The 18,255-nt window shown below is 35.5% G+C and overlaps 1 protein-coding gene across 1 annotated transcript in view; it reads right to left on the reverse strand.

Annotated features, from left to right (window-relative positions):
- Window positions 1-18,255, reverse strand: part of ZBTB40 (zinc finger and BTB domain containing 40) — a 67,638-nt gene that overhangs the window by 28,698 nt on the left and 20,685 nt on the right. The window contains 1 exon segment of the mRNA XM_031962641.1: window positions 684-1,554. Within this exon segment, the coding sequence (XP_031818501.1) occupies window positions 684-1,482 (799 nt within the window). The 5' untranslated portion in view covers window positions 1,483-1,554.

Genomic DNA, 18,255 nt, shown 5'->3' on the forward strand with positions numbered 1-18,255 from the left:
GAATGGCTGCTTCTATGAGATGCAAACTGCGCCAACAAGACAAACCTAAGAATCTCACAGAAGTACGCCAAGAGGAAGAGAATTCAGCCTGGTACAAAGGCTCTGAGCACTTTACATTGAATGAAACTGATGTCAGTCATATCACCATGACTAAGCCAGACCCCTAGAAGGCTGCTAACAGAGCAGAGGTTATTGAAAACCATCAGCTGCTGTACTTCAGCACTTCAAAAGAGCCGTGACTATGCTGGCGTGAGTGTTCCTTCACTGAGCCAAAATGCAGGCGCTCCCTCCATGACCATGGAGGGGGTCTTCAGGAGCTGTAATGGCCCAAACACTTCTTCAGTTGGCTGTTCCCCTTATGGTGAGTGCCCATAATGAGCCACTCTGAACGCCCAGAAAGGTATCTGCTGAGAAAAGCGATCACCACATAACCACTTCAGTTCTCTCCCACTGTTATGAAAGGGCAACAACTAATATTTATGTACACAATCCCAATAACAAAAAGTGGGGGGAGGGGAGAAGGCAAGCATATGGCAGGAGAAATGGGCTCTTAGAAAAATTTGTGACACCATAAAGTTGATGTTTAAAGGGCAATTCTAAAAATATAAATAAAAAATAGGACCAAAATCATTAAGTAATAAGAAGGTAACCCAGACTTCAAGATTTCCTTTAAGGACAATTACCTGGCTCTGTGGTGGTCTCTGTCACTTTCTGAGATATACATGCTGCTCTTGCCGCCTTCTCTTCCTCTACCTCTTCATTTATTGCTTCTTTCCCAGGAGAAAGAGAAGGCATTTGGGAAATGGTGGAAGTCTCCCCTGGTGAAGCTGCTCCCTTCATTTCAATCTCCAGAGTCTCTTCCTGGGCAGCAGCAGAAGTCGTATCAACCTCCTGCTGCTCCATGGCAGGATTCACCTCCTCAGCTTCTTGTGTCATTGCACTAACCACCACCACAGTGTCGGCCTTCAGAGCCACAGGAGGAGGTAGAACCTCTGCAGAATGGGAAGACACAATCACATTCTTTGGGGAAGGATTCCCGAGCAGCCGTCGATCAGAATCGGCATCATTTTTGCATGGCTCCACTGTCTGAGGGGAAGAATCTCTTAGTACTTGACTTGGACCAGAGCAGCCTACAAGGCTGGTGAGCAGATTCTTACAGCTAACTGCCACGTCAAACATCTGCAGACTGTCAGCTAAGGAGATAATTTTGGAGAAGTTGTGTTTGCCCACAGGGAGCTTGCCAGTGTACATCATTTCTAACAGGAGAGCAAACTCATCTGGACTCACAACAGACGCATCAATAGAGATTGTATCTGTATTATCCAGTAATGTTTTAAAGAGGAGGCTGGCAGCAGCCAAGACCAGTTTATGGGCCCTGAAATAAACTGTCCCAATAGAAATGGTGCAGTCACAGAACTGTCTTTCCTTGCAGAGTGTATACAGTTGTTGCAGCAACTGGCGACTATAGTTGGGAAGTTCCATTGCTCCAGCTGGGGGCAAGTAGAGCACTGTTTAGCCTTCTTGCCAAAATGCCTTTTTGATGATCAAGACCAGCTAGAGAGAACAAGAGAAATGTTAGGTTAGTATTTTATCAGGATTGAATGTATCACGGTTTCTACAAGCCAAAAGTATAAACCACTATTACCACCACCACTTAAACAGAGATTTGCACAGTTCTTAATATGTTAACAAATGTCACAACTGTGACCAGTGAAATCTGAAATGATTGAGGAAACAAAGGTTCAAGCTTCCAAGCATATTGATTTATTAAGCAATGCATGCCAAAAGTGCATAACAAATTGAGACCAGGCCTTCTCAGCTTGGCACTGTATCCCAAATACAAGGAGATGCAGATTTTTATGCATTAAAAGTAAACATCTAATAGGATATAAATCAGGATACAAGATTAGATCATCTTATTTCTAATTGGAGGAAAGATAGGGGCTTTCCAAGTTGGGAGGGGGAGAGCTAACAGGCGCAATTCCCTGAAATCAGAAAAAGAGGTCTCCCACTCCCTAGAAGTGCCTGTATTCAATCAAAGAAATAAGGAAACAGTACAGAGCTAGTTTTCAGATAAGACATCTGTACTGCAGGCGCTCCCTCCCATGTATTAAGATACATAATTGTGAGAAAACTTTTTGTATCAATCTTTGAATCTGACTGGGTTTTAGGAGTCTCTAAGCAATAGGTAATGGTAATCCATGCAGGGCTGGGTTCAAACAATGCAGTAGTTTTCTCACAATTCCCATAAATAAATTAAGTTTTTTTTTTTTTTTTTTCCACAAGACAGAAACTGGATTAGGCCCACAACTGAATAGAAAGGGAAAGAGCTAGGACTTCCGGCCAAGATGGGGAAAGGAGGACAAGCTGTTAAGTCCACATTTTCCCAGAATCCATCCATTACAAGCCTCTGAATTAATTCATGAAAAAACCCACAAACAGTTATAAGAGAAGACATCCTTGAGATTCACCAGGAAAGGCTTTTTTGCTTAACGGGATGGTTTTGATTGGGCAAGGTTGAGGGCAGGGGCAGCAAGAGCTCAGGGCAGCCTCGCCCAGACCAGAGGGGGTTGGGGTGATTCAGCCTCATGGGAGAGCTTCCCACAGGCTTGATCTTTGCCCCAGCAAGCGGGCCCAGCAGAGAAGCAAAACACCAGGGGTGAAGAATTCCAACCCCAAACAGCAGTTCCTGGAACCCCACCCTCCCCCAAACAGCGCCTCCCCCAGAGCCCAAAAGTCCCAGGCGCGCCCCCCAGTCTAAAAGCCTGGGCCACCCCCCAAAAAAAAAAAAAAACGTTAAGGGGCTTTTTTTGAGGCCACCTCTAAAAAAAAAAAAAAAAAAAAAAAAAGCAGATTAAATGGGGTTTTTTTTTCCCCTTTTCCCCAAGTGTCTCTGAAAATTCTCTAAAAGAGCAAAAAAAATGGGAAAAGGGGGGACCTTAAAAGGATGAAGTTTAATTTAAAGACAGAGGGATAAAAAACAAACGAAAAAATTTATAGGGGAACTAAACAGAAATGTTTCTAAAGAAAAAATTTAAAATAAAAATTCCTGAAAAAGGAAATTAGAAAAGAAAAAAAAGTGAGGAAAAAACCTCCATTGAAAAAGAATGAACAAATGGAATTGAAATGACCGAGAAAGAAGAATCAGTCACAAAACCAAAAAATCAAAAATGAAAAATGGAAATACCTTCGGGAAAAACAAAGACCTGGAAAATAGGCTAGGGAGGAAATCTAAATATTGACTTGGAAAAATGATGAAAAAAGAGCCTGACACTATTTTCCAGGAAATTACAAAAGAATTCCCAAAGCAGAAACAGAGGGTAAAAAATTGAAAGGATTACAATCACCCACTGAAAGGGATCCAAAAACAAAACACCAAGAAATATAGTGGCCAAAAGCCGAACCCCAAACAAAGGAAAAAATACCCAAGCCAGAAAACCCAATTCAAATTAGAGGAGCCACAAAAGGATCACCCAAGATCTAGCAGCATCCACATTAAAAAGATCAAGGCCTGGAATAGAATTCTTGAAAGGCAAGGAACTGAACAACCAAAAAACAATTTCTCCACTGAAGAGCATCTTTTTCCAGGGAAGAAGATGGTCATTAACAAAAATGAATTTTTATTTTTTGTAAAAAGCCAGAACTTAAAAGAAGTTTGATCTGCAAAAAAACCCAAGAAAACCTAAAAAGGTAAGAAGAAATCTTTGGGAACTATATTTCTGTGTAAAGATGATTAAAAAACATGTATACCTTTTCTAGAAATTGAGGTGGAAAGGACATTTATCAGAAAAGGGTAAAGTGGGGTACTATATCTCACAAAGGGCAAAGGAAACCCATTTTCTGAGAGAAAGAATGGAGGGGGATGAATATATGGCCATTTTACTGCCATAAGAAAATGACTTTAAGAGAAAAAATTTTAGAATATTCAATTAGAGAAACCTTCCCATCCTTGAAAAGTGAGAAGGGAAAAGGAAAAGGGAAGGAATCAGCCAAGCGAAGGAAAAAACGTGAGGGGGTAAGATAGGGGAGGAACCAAGGTGGGGGAGGAGGGTCAAAAGGAGGCCGTGAAAGCGGGGCCCTACAATTTAACACTGGGGGGAAGGGGGAAAGGGGAGAAAAGTAAAACAGGAAACAAAGAAAAGAAAAGAATTTTTTTAACCATAAATGTAACGGGAACCCCCAAAAGAGGAAATGATTAGCAGAATGGATTAAAAGCCAGAATCTAAATTGTTGTTTAAGGAAACACACCTGGGGAAAACATGCAGAATGGTGGATGGAGCAAAACACTAGCCGGAAAGTAAAAAAGAGGTAGCATCCTGATCCGGATGCAAAAACAAAAAGATCTTTAAAAGAGATAAGGAAACCATATCTTGCTTAAAGGGTAATAAAAATGAAGCAAATCAAAGTAGGGAATCAAATTTTTAAAGAGAAATTAAGAGAGCCAAAAGAAAAGATAGCAAAACCATAATAGTGGGAGACTCAACCCACCCCGTAAAAAATCAAACCACAAAAATAAATAAGAAAAGTCAAAGAGGTAAAAGAATACCAGAAAAGATATGATAGACCTCTGGGGAAAAGAAATGGAGACAGAAAGGAGACATTTTCTTTTCAGAGTTCATGGAACCCATACAAAAAATAGACCCAATATTAGGACATAAAACCCAAACCAAATGGTGGCAGAAAATAGTAAATGCATCCTTTTCGACCAGATGCAAAAAAATTACACCAAAAAAAGCCAGGGAAAGAGACCAAAAATAATTGAAACTAAATAACCCCAATTGAATGATTTGAAACAGCAAACTGACATTTAAAAAACTCACCCAAGAAAAATGACAAAATGAGACAAATATACCAAATTGGATGCAGCCAAAGTGGTAATAAGGGGAAATTTTAATTCTAGAGGCCTACTTGCTAAAAAAAAAAGAGGGTCAACAAATTTGGCTTGCAAATAAAAATGCTAGAAAAGGAACAAATTAAAACCCCCCAGTCAAAATAAACTTGAAATTTAAAAAAAAAGGAGAAATAAAATTAAAGTAAAAAACCATTGAATTAATTAAAAAACAATGAAAAACCAAAAAATAACAAACCCTTAGTAAACTGATTAAAAAAGGAAAGGGAAAAATCAAATTGTTAATCTTAAAATGAAAAGGGCCCCAAAATGAAGAGGAAATTAAAATAATAGAAATTACTTCCCAACTTTATGGCAATAAATCGAAACAAATGAAAGGAATCCTCAAAAATATAGCTTTGCCCAGATAAACAGAGGAAGAAGAAAAATCCAAAAGTCCCATCTTAGAAAAAAGAAAGAAAAGCTATTAACCAATCCCAAGAAAAAACCCGGACCAGATGGATTTAATGGAATTTACCAAACATTTAAAGAACAATTCCAACTATATAAAACATTTGAAAAAAAAATTGAAGGAATCAAATTTTTAAAGACATGGTATATACCAAACCAGGTGGTGAAAACAAAAAAAATTATAACCAATCTCTTAAAGAATACAAAAATCTTAAAAAAATATTAAAAAAGATTACAAAAATCATTCCCCGGAAATACACATACCAAGAGGATTTATACCAGGAATGCAGGGCTTTCAATATTAGGAAAAACTATTAGAAATTACTATATCAAAGCAAACTAACAAAACCATATGATCATCCAATGATGCAGAAAAGCATTTGAAAAATCCAACATCCATTACTAATAAAAACACTTGAGAGTACAGGAATAAATGGACTTTTTCTTTAGTGGAGATATATTTTAAAACCAAGTGATTTGCAATGGGGAAAACTGGAATCTTCCCGTAATATCTGGAGGGAAAAGGTTGCCCACTGTCACCATTATTATTCAATATTGTTTGAAACACTATGGAAAAAGAGTGAAAGAAATTAAAGGAATGAGAATAGGGTGAGGAAACCAAAACTACCCTTTTGCAGATGATATGATGGTATACTTAAGAACCTAAGATTCCCTTTAAAAAGCATTAGAAATAACCTAACCCTTAGAAAGTTTGGTTAGAAAAACCCCATAAATCCTCAGCATTTTTACTACCAAAAAATAACAGCAAAGATACAAAGAAAATTCCATTCGAATAACTGTAAGATAAAAATTTGGGAATCTATCTACCAAAGGTCAAATTATATAAAAAATTAAAAAACTTTCCACACAAATAAAGCAGACTTAAAAATGGAAAATATTAAGTGTCCCTGGATGGCGAAAGCAAATATAATAAAGATGACAATACTCTAAACTAATCTGTTTATTTAGTGCTATACCAATCAGACTTAAAGAAAATATTTTAATGATCTAGAAAAAACAACAAAATTATATGGAATAATAAAAGGTCAAGAATCTCAAAAGAATTAATGAAAAAAAAATCAAATGAAGGTGGCCTAGCTGTACCTGATCTAAAAACTATATATAAGAGCAGTCACCAAAACCCTTTGGTATTGGCTAAGAAATAGATTAGTTGATCAGTGGAAAGGGTTAGGTTAAAAGAGAATAGTCAACTTAGAATTAGTGTTTGACAAACCCAAAGATCCTAACTTTTGGGATAAGAATTCATTATTTAAAAACGTGAAACTGAAATTGTATGGCAGAAATTGGCATGGACCCACACTTTAACACCGGATATTCTTGGTATAACCAAGATAAGATCAAAATGGGTCCCTTGATTTAGACATAAAGAGCAGATTATAAACAAATTAAGAAATAGGAAGTTTACTCTCGCTTGTGGAGGAGGAAGAAATTTTGGATAAAGATGAACTAGAGACCATTATTGATCACAAATAGAAAATTTTGATTACATCAAATTAAAAAGCTTCTGTACAAACAAAACTAATGTAAAAAGATTAGAAGGGAAGAAAAACTGGGGAAAAAAATCTTCCAGTTAAAGGTTCGATAAAGGCCCATTTCCAAAAATATATGAGAACTGACTTAATTTATAAGAAACCAAGCCATTCTCCAATTGATAAATGGTCGGATTGAAAGATAATTTTGATATGAAATTGAAATTATTAACCATATGAAAGTGTTCCAAATCTTATTAATCAGAGAAATGCAAATTAAACAACCGAGATACCAATACACCTGTCAGATTTTAAGATGACAGGAAAAAAAAATGAATTATTGAGGGATGGGAAAACTGGGACAGATACATTGTTGGTGGAGTTGAACAATCCAACCATTCTGGGAGAGCAATCTGAATTATGCCCAAAAAGTTATCAAACTGTGATACCCTTTGATCCAGAGTGTTTCTATCAAATACCCCAAGGAGATACTAAAGGGAAAGGGACCGTATGTGCCAAAATGTTTGTGGCAGCCCTGTTTGTAGTTGAAGTTGAAACTGAGGGATCCTAAAATTGAGAATGGTTGAAATTGTGGTATATGAATTTAGGAAATTATTGTTCTGTAAGAAATGACCAGCAGGATAATAAGAGCCTTGAGAGAATTATGAACTGGTGCATGAAATGAGAAACCAAAGATCATTATATACCCAACAAGAATGTATAAGAAATTGATGGAAGTGGATTTCTTTGACAAAGAGACCTTAATTCGTTTCAATTGATCAATGATGGACAGACCCTAAAAAGAAAAAACATGGGAAATAATGTAAACGTTTGCATTTTTTTTTCTTCCAGGTTTTTTTACCTTCTGAATCCAATTTCCTGTAAAAAAAACTGGTTTGATTGCAAACATTGTATTTGAATACTAGGACATTCAAAAATAGGACGTTCCATCTAGGGGGGGTGGAGGGTGGAGGAAAATCGAACAGGAGGTAAGGGATAATGTTGTAAAAAAATTACCCTGGCATGGATTCTGTCAATAAAAAGTTACTATAATAAAAAAAAAAAAAAAAGAAAGGGAATGAGCTAGATACAAGATTGAGTCATAAGATGGAGTCACTATGGTTCACTCAATTCCTATATAACAATCTTCTGGGGCAGACACTATTATTATCCTCATTTTATAAATAAAAAATAGGCAGACCAGAGTTAAGTGACCTGTCCAGAGTCATAGAGCTACTAAGTATCTGAGGCTGGATTCAAACCTAGGTCTTTCTGATTGCAGGTCTAGCACTCAATCTACTGAGCCACTTGCTGTCTCAATCATTCAAGTCTAACAGGATTTAGTGAATTAAGGAACTTTTGAAAATTATACTTTTTGACCTGGAAAGGACCTTAAATATCATGTAGTTCAAGCTCTCAGTTGACAAATGAGAGAATAAAGGTACTTAGAAATCAGTGGTATAATGCTAATATGGCAGAGTTAGATCCTGGAATCCCTGTTCCTCAAATTTTGATTCAATATTCATAGAGGATAAAAGAAATGCCAAAATATTTTAAATGGTCAAATTGATGATTCTGCTTAATAAGAGAGAGACACATACACAAACAAGTGCGGGATGTAAACTTTAGTCACTCTGATGCTTTAGGAGAGCATCTCACTTTGATATTTTGAAGCTTGGGAAACTATTAATCAAAGATCTAGTATTCAACATGCAAATACCCAGAAGAATATGACATAGTGACTGGAAAAGCACCAATAAGGTTTAAAAACAAACTCTCAGCCTGATTCAATTGTCTTCTAAGACAAGAATACGGACCTTGAGATGAAGAAAAAATAACATATATAATGAATTTACATTTGCATCACACTTATGATTTTAACCTGCAAAAACCAGGAACATATGGTGTATACTCTGCTATCAAGTGACTAATCAGATGACCAAAAAATTATACACCCAAAGCATAGTGATCACCAATTCGCCATTGTCTAAAGGGCAGTTGGAAAATTGGTTGTGCTGGAAGGAGTCTAATACCATATACATTTGTATTAAATAGGCTTAGTCAGACCACAGAATTCAGTTAAACAAGTTTATTACCAAACTACAACAGCAATAGAATTTAAAGTGACACCAACAAACATGAAGAAACAAAGGTCAACTTATGGGGAAAACAACATGATCAAATAGAGGCTACAGCATGACTATCTCTAGAAGCAGAAAACTTTCAAATTTTCTGGGAAGTATGTATACAGGTATGTATGTGTTTATTTTATGAATATTTTTATTTTCAAAACATAAGCATAGTTTTCAACATTCACCCTTGCAAAACCTTGTGCTCCAAATTTTTTTCTCCCTCTCTTCTTACCATCCCCCCTTAAATAGCAAGTAATCCAATATATGTTAAACATAGGCAAATGTATATATATTTCCACAATTATCATGCCGCACAAGAAAAATCAGATGGGGGGGGGGGGAATGAGAAAGAAAACAAAATGCAAGCAAACTACAACAAAAAAAAGTGAAAATACTATGTTGTGATTGATGGATCAATCCCCACAGTCCTATCTCTGGGTGCAGATAGCTCTCTCCACCAAAAGACCATAGGAAGCCTGAATTACCGTGTTGAAAAGAGTTATGTCCAAAGAACTGATAACTATATAATCTTACTGCTGTATACAATGTTCTCTTGGTTCTACTCACTTCACTTAGCATCAATTCATGGAAGTCTCTCCAGGCTTTTCTGAAATCAGCCTGTTCATCATTTCTCATAGAACAATAATATTCCAATAATATTCCATATCATTCATATACCATGATTTATTCAATTATTCTCCAATGATGGGCATCTACTCAGTTTTCAATTCCTTGCCACTATAAAAAAAAAAGATTCCACAAACATTTATGCACATGTGGGCCCTTTTCCCTTTTTTATGATCTCTTGGGGATATAGGTTCAGTAGAGACACTGCTGAATCAAAGGGTATGTACCCTTTGGGCATAGTTCCTTCCATATTGCTCTCCAGAATGGTTTGATCAGTTCACAATTCCATTAAAAATGTATTAGTGCTGGGAAGTATTTATTAATGGCAATAAGACATTCAACTAGGAAGAACTCCTGATAGTAATAACTAATGCTGATCTAAGGATTTATATACATCATCTCTTTGTTGATCCCTTTAATAGCTCTGTGAAGTAGGTACTATTATTATCCCCTTTTACAAATGGATAAAATTCATCTCAGAGAGATACAGTGACTTGCCCAGAGTCACACAGCTAGTAAATTTGGGCCAATATTCTTGAACCCAGGCCTTTCTGGTACCAAGTCCAACATTTTGTCCCCTGGGAAATATATCTTTTCTTAGAATTATGTGCTAAGAAAGAACTTACAATCACTGTATCTAATTTGGGAGAGCCTGAAAAAGGTCTGATAAATAGGAAAACAACTATTTGTTGGGCATATATTGTTGTTTAGTCAATCACATCTGACTATTTATGACCCCATTTGGGGTTTTCTTGGCATAGATACCAGAGTGGTTTTTCATTTCCTTCTTCCGATCATTTTACAGATGAGGAAACTGAGGCAAAGAGGGTTAATTGACTTGCCTAGGTTGACATAGCCTAGAGTCTGAGGCTAGATGTGAACTCAGGAAGATGAGTGTTTCTGATTCCAGGCCCATCACTCATTTCCAATACTCTATGGCTGCAAATCATGGAACCCAAGACTCATGGTGGGCCTGAATAGGCTGAAACATATAATGTGTGATGCAAAAAGTACCAGAAATACAAAGGGGCTGGTGAAGTACAACAGTAGTCTGCCAGAGTGCTAATATCTGTGAAGCAGCAAAGACTACTTGGATATTGTAGAGAGGATCTTGTAGAGAGAATTTCCAAGATGGCACAAATAACTTCACAGGAAGAAGAAGACTGCTATAGGGAGTACCTACAACCAGTGACAGGGATCCCCTGAAATTTTGTAGTCTTATTAATAATCCGAGATTGTAGGATCTTTCATTTCTACTCAAGGGAATACTAGAGAGTTAAACAGGCTGTGTAAGGATACAATGCAATCTAAACTGCTGGTTTCATTATGTGTTTTCTTACTAAGGTAAATACACGTAGCTGTGTTTTTTTTTTTCTTGTTCTCTTGTGGGGAGGTTATGGGTTTCATGTAATGAGTAACTGAACTGAACTTTCTAGAGAAGCAAAAAAAAAAAAAAAAAAAAAAAAAAAAAAGAAAAGAAAAGAAAGAAAGAGGAATACTGCACGTTGGGATCTTTAAGTGGAGTCCTGGAGATGCCTGTATAGAAGCAACTGAAATTACGTTATTAAGCATTTACTGAAATTGCTAGGCTTGGGAAAATTGTCAAGGGTCCCAGGGGAAGAACATTTAAGCAACAAAAGAGCAGAGGAAATCCGGATGTTCCTCAAAGGAACAATATTAAAGGCATAAGAAAAGACTGTCCCGATATAGAATCAAGATAGGAGGGGTAAGACACTTAATTGGTAGAACCAAGTGCAGCATAAAGCCCTGAAATGCGAATGGGAATTGGACACCAAGTGGAAACTAGGCCAACTTGATGAAGAGAAGTACAAAGAAATAGCAGGTGCTTAGAGGAGTAAACTCAGAAAAACACAAGTGAGAACCAAGATACAATTTACAAGAGACATGAGGTCTCTTTAATGGATAGGGAAGAAAATGACACTGAAAACACAGACTTGAAATACTACTCCTCCTCCTCCTGCTGCCATCTCCCTCCCACCTCCCATGGACTTTTACAAAAGAAAAAGGTCAACTGGAGTGATGAATGCCTTAGCTGGAAGGGCAAGATGCCACACTAGAAAAATGGAAAGGTCTACCTGAAGACACTAGTGTTTTATTGAATAAACTGAATGTTATCACATTTACAAACCCAGGTGTGAGGCAGAACAGCCAGCTGGCTGCTAGCTCCCCATATTGGCTATCTCCACAGGAGAAGGGAGAATGAAGCTTTTTTCTCCAGTTCTTACTTCCAGACTTCTACTCAAATTCTGCCCCTCCCCACCCCGACCCAAACACTGTTATCTCAGGCTGTGCAGAACTGAACCACCTTCCTACAAACACCAGACATCTTTCTTTTTGTTAGCCCCGGGCTCCTTCTGAAGTAAAATCTTTACTCTTTATTTAATAATGCTTAAGTTCTGAAGGAGTTAGAAAGCTGGAATATCACTTTTCAGATGAAGAAACTGAGTCTCTAAGACACAAAAAGAAGAAAGGTTTCTGACTCCAGCCACAGTCTTCCCAGTAAGATTACTGCTTCTTTCTTAGAGTAAAAGCAGGAACAGAATGGGGAAAAGCATGTGATTTGGTATCAGAGGGCCTGGACTAAATGCCAGCTCTGCTGCTTATCAGCTGTGTGACCATGAATCCCTGAACCTTGGGCTTCTCAGTTTCTTCCTTTATGCAACAGGAATAAAAACAGACTTTCAAGGGTCACAAAGCACTTGAGACAACAGCTCACTGGATCCTCACGATAACCCTGTGAGTTAGGTGCTATTGCTATCTTCATCTTACAGATGAGGAAATGGAAGCTCAGAAAAATCATGTCATCTGCACTACCTACCTCACAGGGATGCTGCAGAATCAAACAGAATAAAGGTAATTTACAAAGAATAAAAGCATCATAAAAGTGTTAAGGTCGGGGTGGGAGTTGAAAAGAGCTGTTTGAATCAATCATACCATTTTAACTACCTTAAATCAGGCTATGAGTTGAACTCATCCATCAAAGGCATTAAACTCGGTACAATGTTTGGAAACACTGAAATAACACTGGCTAAAATGAAAATGATGCTCTGTGGGACTGCAATTGGTTGAGGAGACTCAGCCATTTTCACGGGGCTAACTTGGCTAGGACTTACTTGAGCAAAGGGGAGAGGATGGGGATTAGTGGGAAGAGCCTCAGTCTCTTCCCTTGTGCCTTTTACCAAAGAATGACCTTGTGAATTCTAAGGGGTCAAAAGACCTGAATTTGTCTTTAGCATCCTAGTACTGTCCCCAGAATAGCCGTGGTTAACAGTTGTGTCTGTATCAAAAGTCAAGGAAAAATTAGACATGTTGAAGGATGACAGTTTCAAGACTAGAAGCCAGAAGCCTAACAGGATGCGATTACATACCCATGAGGGCTCCATGAAAGGAGAAGAGAGACTCCTATCCAAGAGTTTTCAAGAATTAGTTGAACATTACTGTCTTTGCTGCATGTGCCATCTACACTTGAGCCCGCTTTCTTCTGACCTCTGTATGCTCTTGTGCTTGAAGGAGAATGAGCCCTGGTTGGGGAATGTTCATCCCAACTATCTTTACTAAGTATTCATCTCTAAAATCTCATTAAGTCTGGCTGCCTAACTGATAGAAAGTGACAATCACTTGAAGAAGCACACCAGCAAGGGACTAATGGAGGCATTAGGGGGAAGAGTAGCTAGTCAATATCTGAGGACCCAACCTGTAACCCAAGTGAAGGTAGAGCAAAAAAGCCCAGAAGATACACTATATATCAATTATGGTTCAGCCCTTTTAACACCATTGGGCAAAGCCATTTAGTCTTCTAAACAATTTCTAGGCCTGTTAAGAAAAACAAGAGAGTTGGGAAGAAATGACAACAAAACTGTAATAGGGGAGATCTCAACCTTGACTCCTCAGAATTGACAAACAAACCACAAAAACAAACAAGAAAGAAATTAAAGAAGTAAATAGTATATTAGAAAATTAGGTATTTGATCTCTGAGAAAATTGAATGGAGATAGAAAGGAATATTTTCTTCTCAGCAGTTCATGGAACCTATTCAAAAATTGACCAATTATTGGGACATAAAGACCCAAATTAAATGCAAGAAAAAGAAATAGTAATGCTTTTTTTTTTCGATCAGATGCAATAAAAAACTTTAACAAAAGTTGGGATAAATAGACCCAAAAAAGTAATTGAAACTAAAAATCTCATCTGAAAGAATGATTGGGGTGAAGAAAATTATAATACAATTAAAATTTACCAAGATAATGACAATGATGAGCTATACCAAAATTTGGGATGCAGCAAAGTGGTAATAAAGGGAATTTTAATCCTTAGAGGCTTTAATAAAACAGAGAAAGAAAAAGATTAATAATTGGGTTTGAAAAAAAAACTAAAAAAGACCAAATTAAAACCCCAATCAAATACTAAATTTGAAATTTAAAATTAAAAGGAGAATTAAAAATTGAAATAAAAAACTATTGAACTAATAAATAAAATTAAGAGTTTTCTTGAAAAGCCAATAAAAAAGTAAGCCTTTGAAACTGATTAAAAGGAGGAAAAATGAAATTAGTATTTAAAAATGAAAAGGAGAACTTTCCACCAATGAAGAGGTTGAGAAATAATGGAGTTTTTTTGTCAACTTTAGCCAAAAATTTGATAACCTAAGTGAAATGGATACTCCTCCAAAATATAGACTTCCCAGACTAACAGAGGAGGAAGTAAATTGGAATTCCCATTTCAGAAAAAGAAATAAAAAGGAATTAAAAACTCCCTAAAAAACCCAGGACCGATGGTTTATATGTGAATTTTCAAACATTTAAAGAACAATTGGCCTAATTATATAAATTTTTTGACAAAAGGGAATGAAGGAGTCCTACCAAATTCCTTCTAACAAAGAAATATGATACCTAAACCAGGTAGGTTGAAAACAGAAAGAAAAATTATAGACCAATCTCCCTAATGAATTGATTAAAAATTTTAAATAAGAATTAGCAAAAAGACTAAAAAAATCCCCGGATAAACCAGATCGTGGTTTTCCAGGAATGCAGGGCGGTTCAATAAAAAATCAAATAATTGATATTAACCAAATTAAAAAACCATATGATCCCTAAAGATCGAAAAGCTTTGAAAATCCAACATCCATTCATTAAAACCGATATAGAAAATGGTTTTCCTTAAAATAACAGCAATCATTTAAAACCATCATAAGCATCATATGTAATGGAGAAAACGCAACCCATTTCCCAATAAGATCGAGGAAACAATTCCCACCTATTTACATTTAATTTTTTTTATTAAAACACTATTTGGAATGAAAAAGTTAAAGGAATAAAAAAAGGATCAAAATTTCCTTTTGATGATTGATGGTATACTTGAGAACCCCAGAGATTCTCAAAAAGAAAAAATCCAACTTTAAAGTTTGGTTAAAATAAACCCAATAATATAAAACTTATATATCATCAAAATGCAACAGCGAGTTACAAAGAAAATTCCAATAACCCTTGATAATATAAAAAATTTGGAATCCATCGCCAAGGGAAAATCAGAAACTTTTAAAAATTAAACCATTTAAAAATTAAGTCGATCTAACCAATTTAAAATTTTATAAAAATAAATTAAAATTTAAAACAACTATTTATTTATATACCAACGACCCCAAAAACATTTTAATGATAGAAAAAAAAAAAAATTCATAAAAAAAACAAAATTTCGGAATTAATGAAAAAAAAATCAAATGAAGGTTTGTACCAGATCTAAAATTATATTATAGGAGCTTACCAAAACATTTGTTTAAAAGGTGATTAGTTGATCAGTGGAAAGGGGTTCAAGGGACAAAACAGTAACAAATCCCTGTTTTGAAAACCAAAGACCCCAGCTTTTTGGTAGGAAACTGTTTGACAAAATTGCTGGGAAAAAATTGGAAACTAATAAAGAAACAGATTGATCTATACTTAAAAAACAAAGATAAAAATAAAATTTTTGTAATTAAAGAATGAAATTATTAAAAATTAAGGAAAGAGGAATAGTTTACCTCTGACCTGTGGAAGGGGAAGGAATTTTACTAAAGAAAACCAGACCAAAAAAAAAATTTACTATCAAACAAAAGTTTTTGTCCAAGCAACAAAAGATTAGAAGGGAAGCAATAAACTGGGGTTTTTACAGTCAATTCTTAAAGGCCCATTTCCAAAATATATAGAAATTAACCTAATTTATAAAAAACGCCATTCTTCAATTGAAAATGGTCAAAGGATATGAATAACAATTCCGATGAAGTGAAACATTTCTAGTCATATGAAAAGATGCCCAAGTATTATTAATCAAGAAATGCAAATTAAGACAACTCAAGATACCACTCACACCTGTCAATTTAAGATGACAGGAAAAATTGATATTGTTGAGGATGCGGGAAAACTGGGACATTGTATTGTTGGTGGGTTGGAAGGTAACCATTCTGGATAGTTTGAACTATGCTCAAAAAGTTATCAAACTGTCAACCCTTTGATCCACATATTACACGGGCATATCCCAAAGAATTAAAGGGAAAGGGACCTGTATGTGCAGAATGTTTTGGCAGCCCCTTGTAGTTTTAAAACTAAATGGTGGATCCCATGTTGGAGAATGGCTGAATAAATTGTGGTATATGAATATTATAAATTATTTTTCTGTAAGAAATGACCAACAGGATGATTTCCCAGAGACTTACAAAACGATGCTGGGTAAAACAGGACCAGGAGATCATTAATTACTTCCAACAATTGATGATAACCATTCATGGACCTGGCCATCCCCAGCAATGGATCAACCAAATATTTCCAATGGAGCAGAATGAACTGAACTACCCCCAGAGAAAGAACCTGGGAATGACTAAAACCATTACATTGAATCCCAGTCCTATTTTTAAATTTTTTGATTTCCGTTTAATTTAAATATTTCAGAGTCGATTCTTTTTTAAAAAATTTTTAGCTGATATTTATTTGTATTAATTAATTTTAAATATTTAAACTCATGTTCCATCCGCCATCCTGGGGGGGGGATAAAGGGAAAATCCGATTTCAAGTTGTTAAATTACCCCAAATTATAACCTAAAATAAATATTAAATTTAAAAAAAAACTTTTATGATAACAAAACAAAAGGAACAAAACGGGAATCAAAAAAGGGACCTTAATGAATCCCAAGGAACTGGGTTGAAAAATATTGAAATATTTCAGAAAACCAAAAGGGAAGGTTGAAAAGGATGAATATGATTTTTTTGGAATATATTTTTTATTCCAAAAAATCATTTGTTTTCCCCATTTTGACCACGGATGTAAGATTCCCAAACCCGTTCAAAGACCTTTTAGTCTAGGGTCCACCAACGAAATCAAATTTCGAAAATACAAAAAGGGATTTAATTTAAAAGAAAATTTATCTAATTCAATTTAATTTTTATTTATTTTCAAAATTTTTTTTTCCATAATTATTTTCATGGATTTTTTTTTTTATATTTTATAATCTCAAATAAAAAGGAAAAAAAAAAGAACCCAAATCAAATGAAATTAACCAAGAAACAATTAACATCCACTAAAAAAATGATAAAAAACTAAAAAACCAATGAAACCAAAAAAACAATTCCAAAAACTAAAAAAACTACCAAACCTCCAGTTTGAAACTAAATGGAAAAATAAAACCCCTTTCTTTTTTTTCTTTTGCAACAAAAAAAAAGGGTTTAATTTGTCTCTCAATGGGGGGAAAATTTGGAACTAAAATAAAAATAAAAAGTTCAAATTTAAAAATTTTCCAATTGAAAAGAATGACCAAAAAAGAAAAAATTTGATTAATGAAAAGAAACAAAGAAACGGAAAAGAAAGGAAAAAAAAGGAAAACTTAAAGTTTGGCAAATTATTTTAGATTTGGCCTTTAGAATAACCCAAGGTTTTGAAGGCCCCATCTAAAGAAACCCAAAGCACCCAAATTTAATTAAGTTCAAGAGAGAGTATGATATTTAAATTCCTTGGTTTTATTTGGATCTACAAGATTAATTTTGTCATTTTAGGAAAATTGGAAATGGGGAAAATTTGAAAAAAACAAAAACAAAAAAACAAAAAAAAAAAAATTTTACACCGAGAGAAATAAACAATAGTAAACCTAATTTAAAAAAGATACCAAAAAAAAACTTAAAGGGATTGGGGAAGGCCAGAGAAGGGGGATTTTATTGGGAATCAAATGACTGAAGGAAAAGGTCTTCCAAGAAGGAGGAGGAAAATTTTTTAGAAAGGGAAAGGCTTTCAAGAAATAATGTTATGAACAAAAGGAAGAATAAGGGAGGGGGAAAACAATTCAAAGGGCTTTGCAAAAGTAGAATTTAACAAAAGGGAAAAGACCATATTTTATTAAGGGAAATTTCAAAGGTATGGAAAAACAAGGAATTCAACTTCCGGGGAATAAATTTACCAAAAGGGGAAGAAGGACAATGTGTGGAAGTATAACCAGTGCTAGAAAGGGTGACTGGGTAGCTGTGTCATCAGAAGTGAGCCAGAACTCAATGGGAGTCAAAAGATAGAAGGAATAGGATTGGAAAAAATTTAAAATGCCTTTCCAGAGACCACAGTGGAAGGGTGGATAGCTTTAAAATGGCACATGGAGGTGGGAAGGTTGAGGGAACTGGGAATAACAGATCTGGCAATGGGGTATAGAGAACAGGATTTGATTGTTGTATGGGGTGGGGGA

This window comes from Sarcophilus harrisii, chromosome 3 (genome assembly GCF_902635505.1).
Source record: "Sarcophilus harrisii chromosome 3, mSarHar1.11, whole genome shotgun sequence".
In the NCBI taxonomy this organism is placed as follows: domain Eukaryota; kingdom Metazoa; phylum Chordata; class Mammalia; order Dasyuromorphia; family Dasyuridae; genus Sarcophilus; species Sarcophilus harrisii.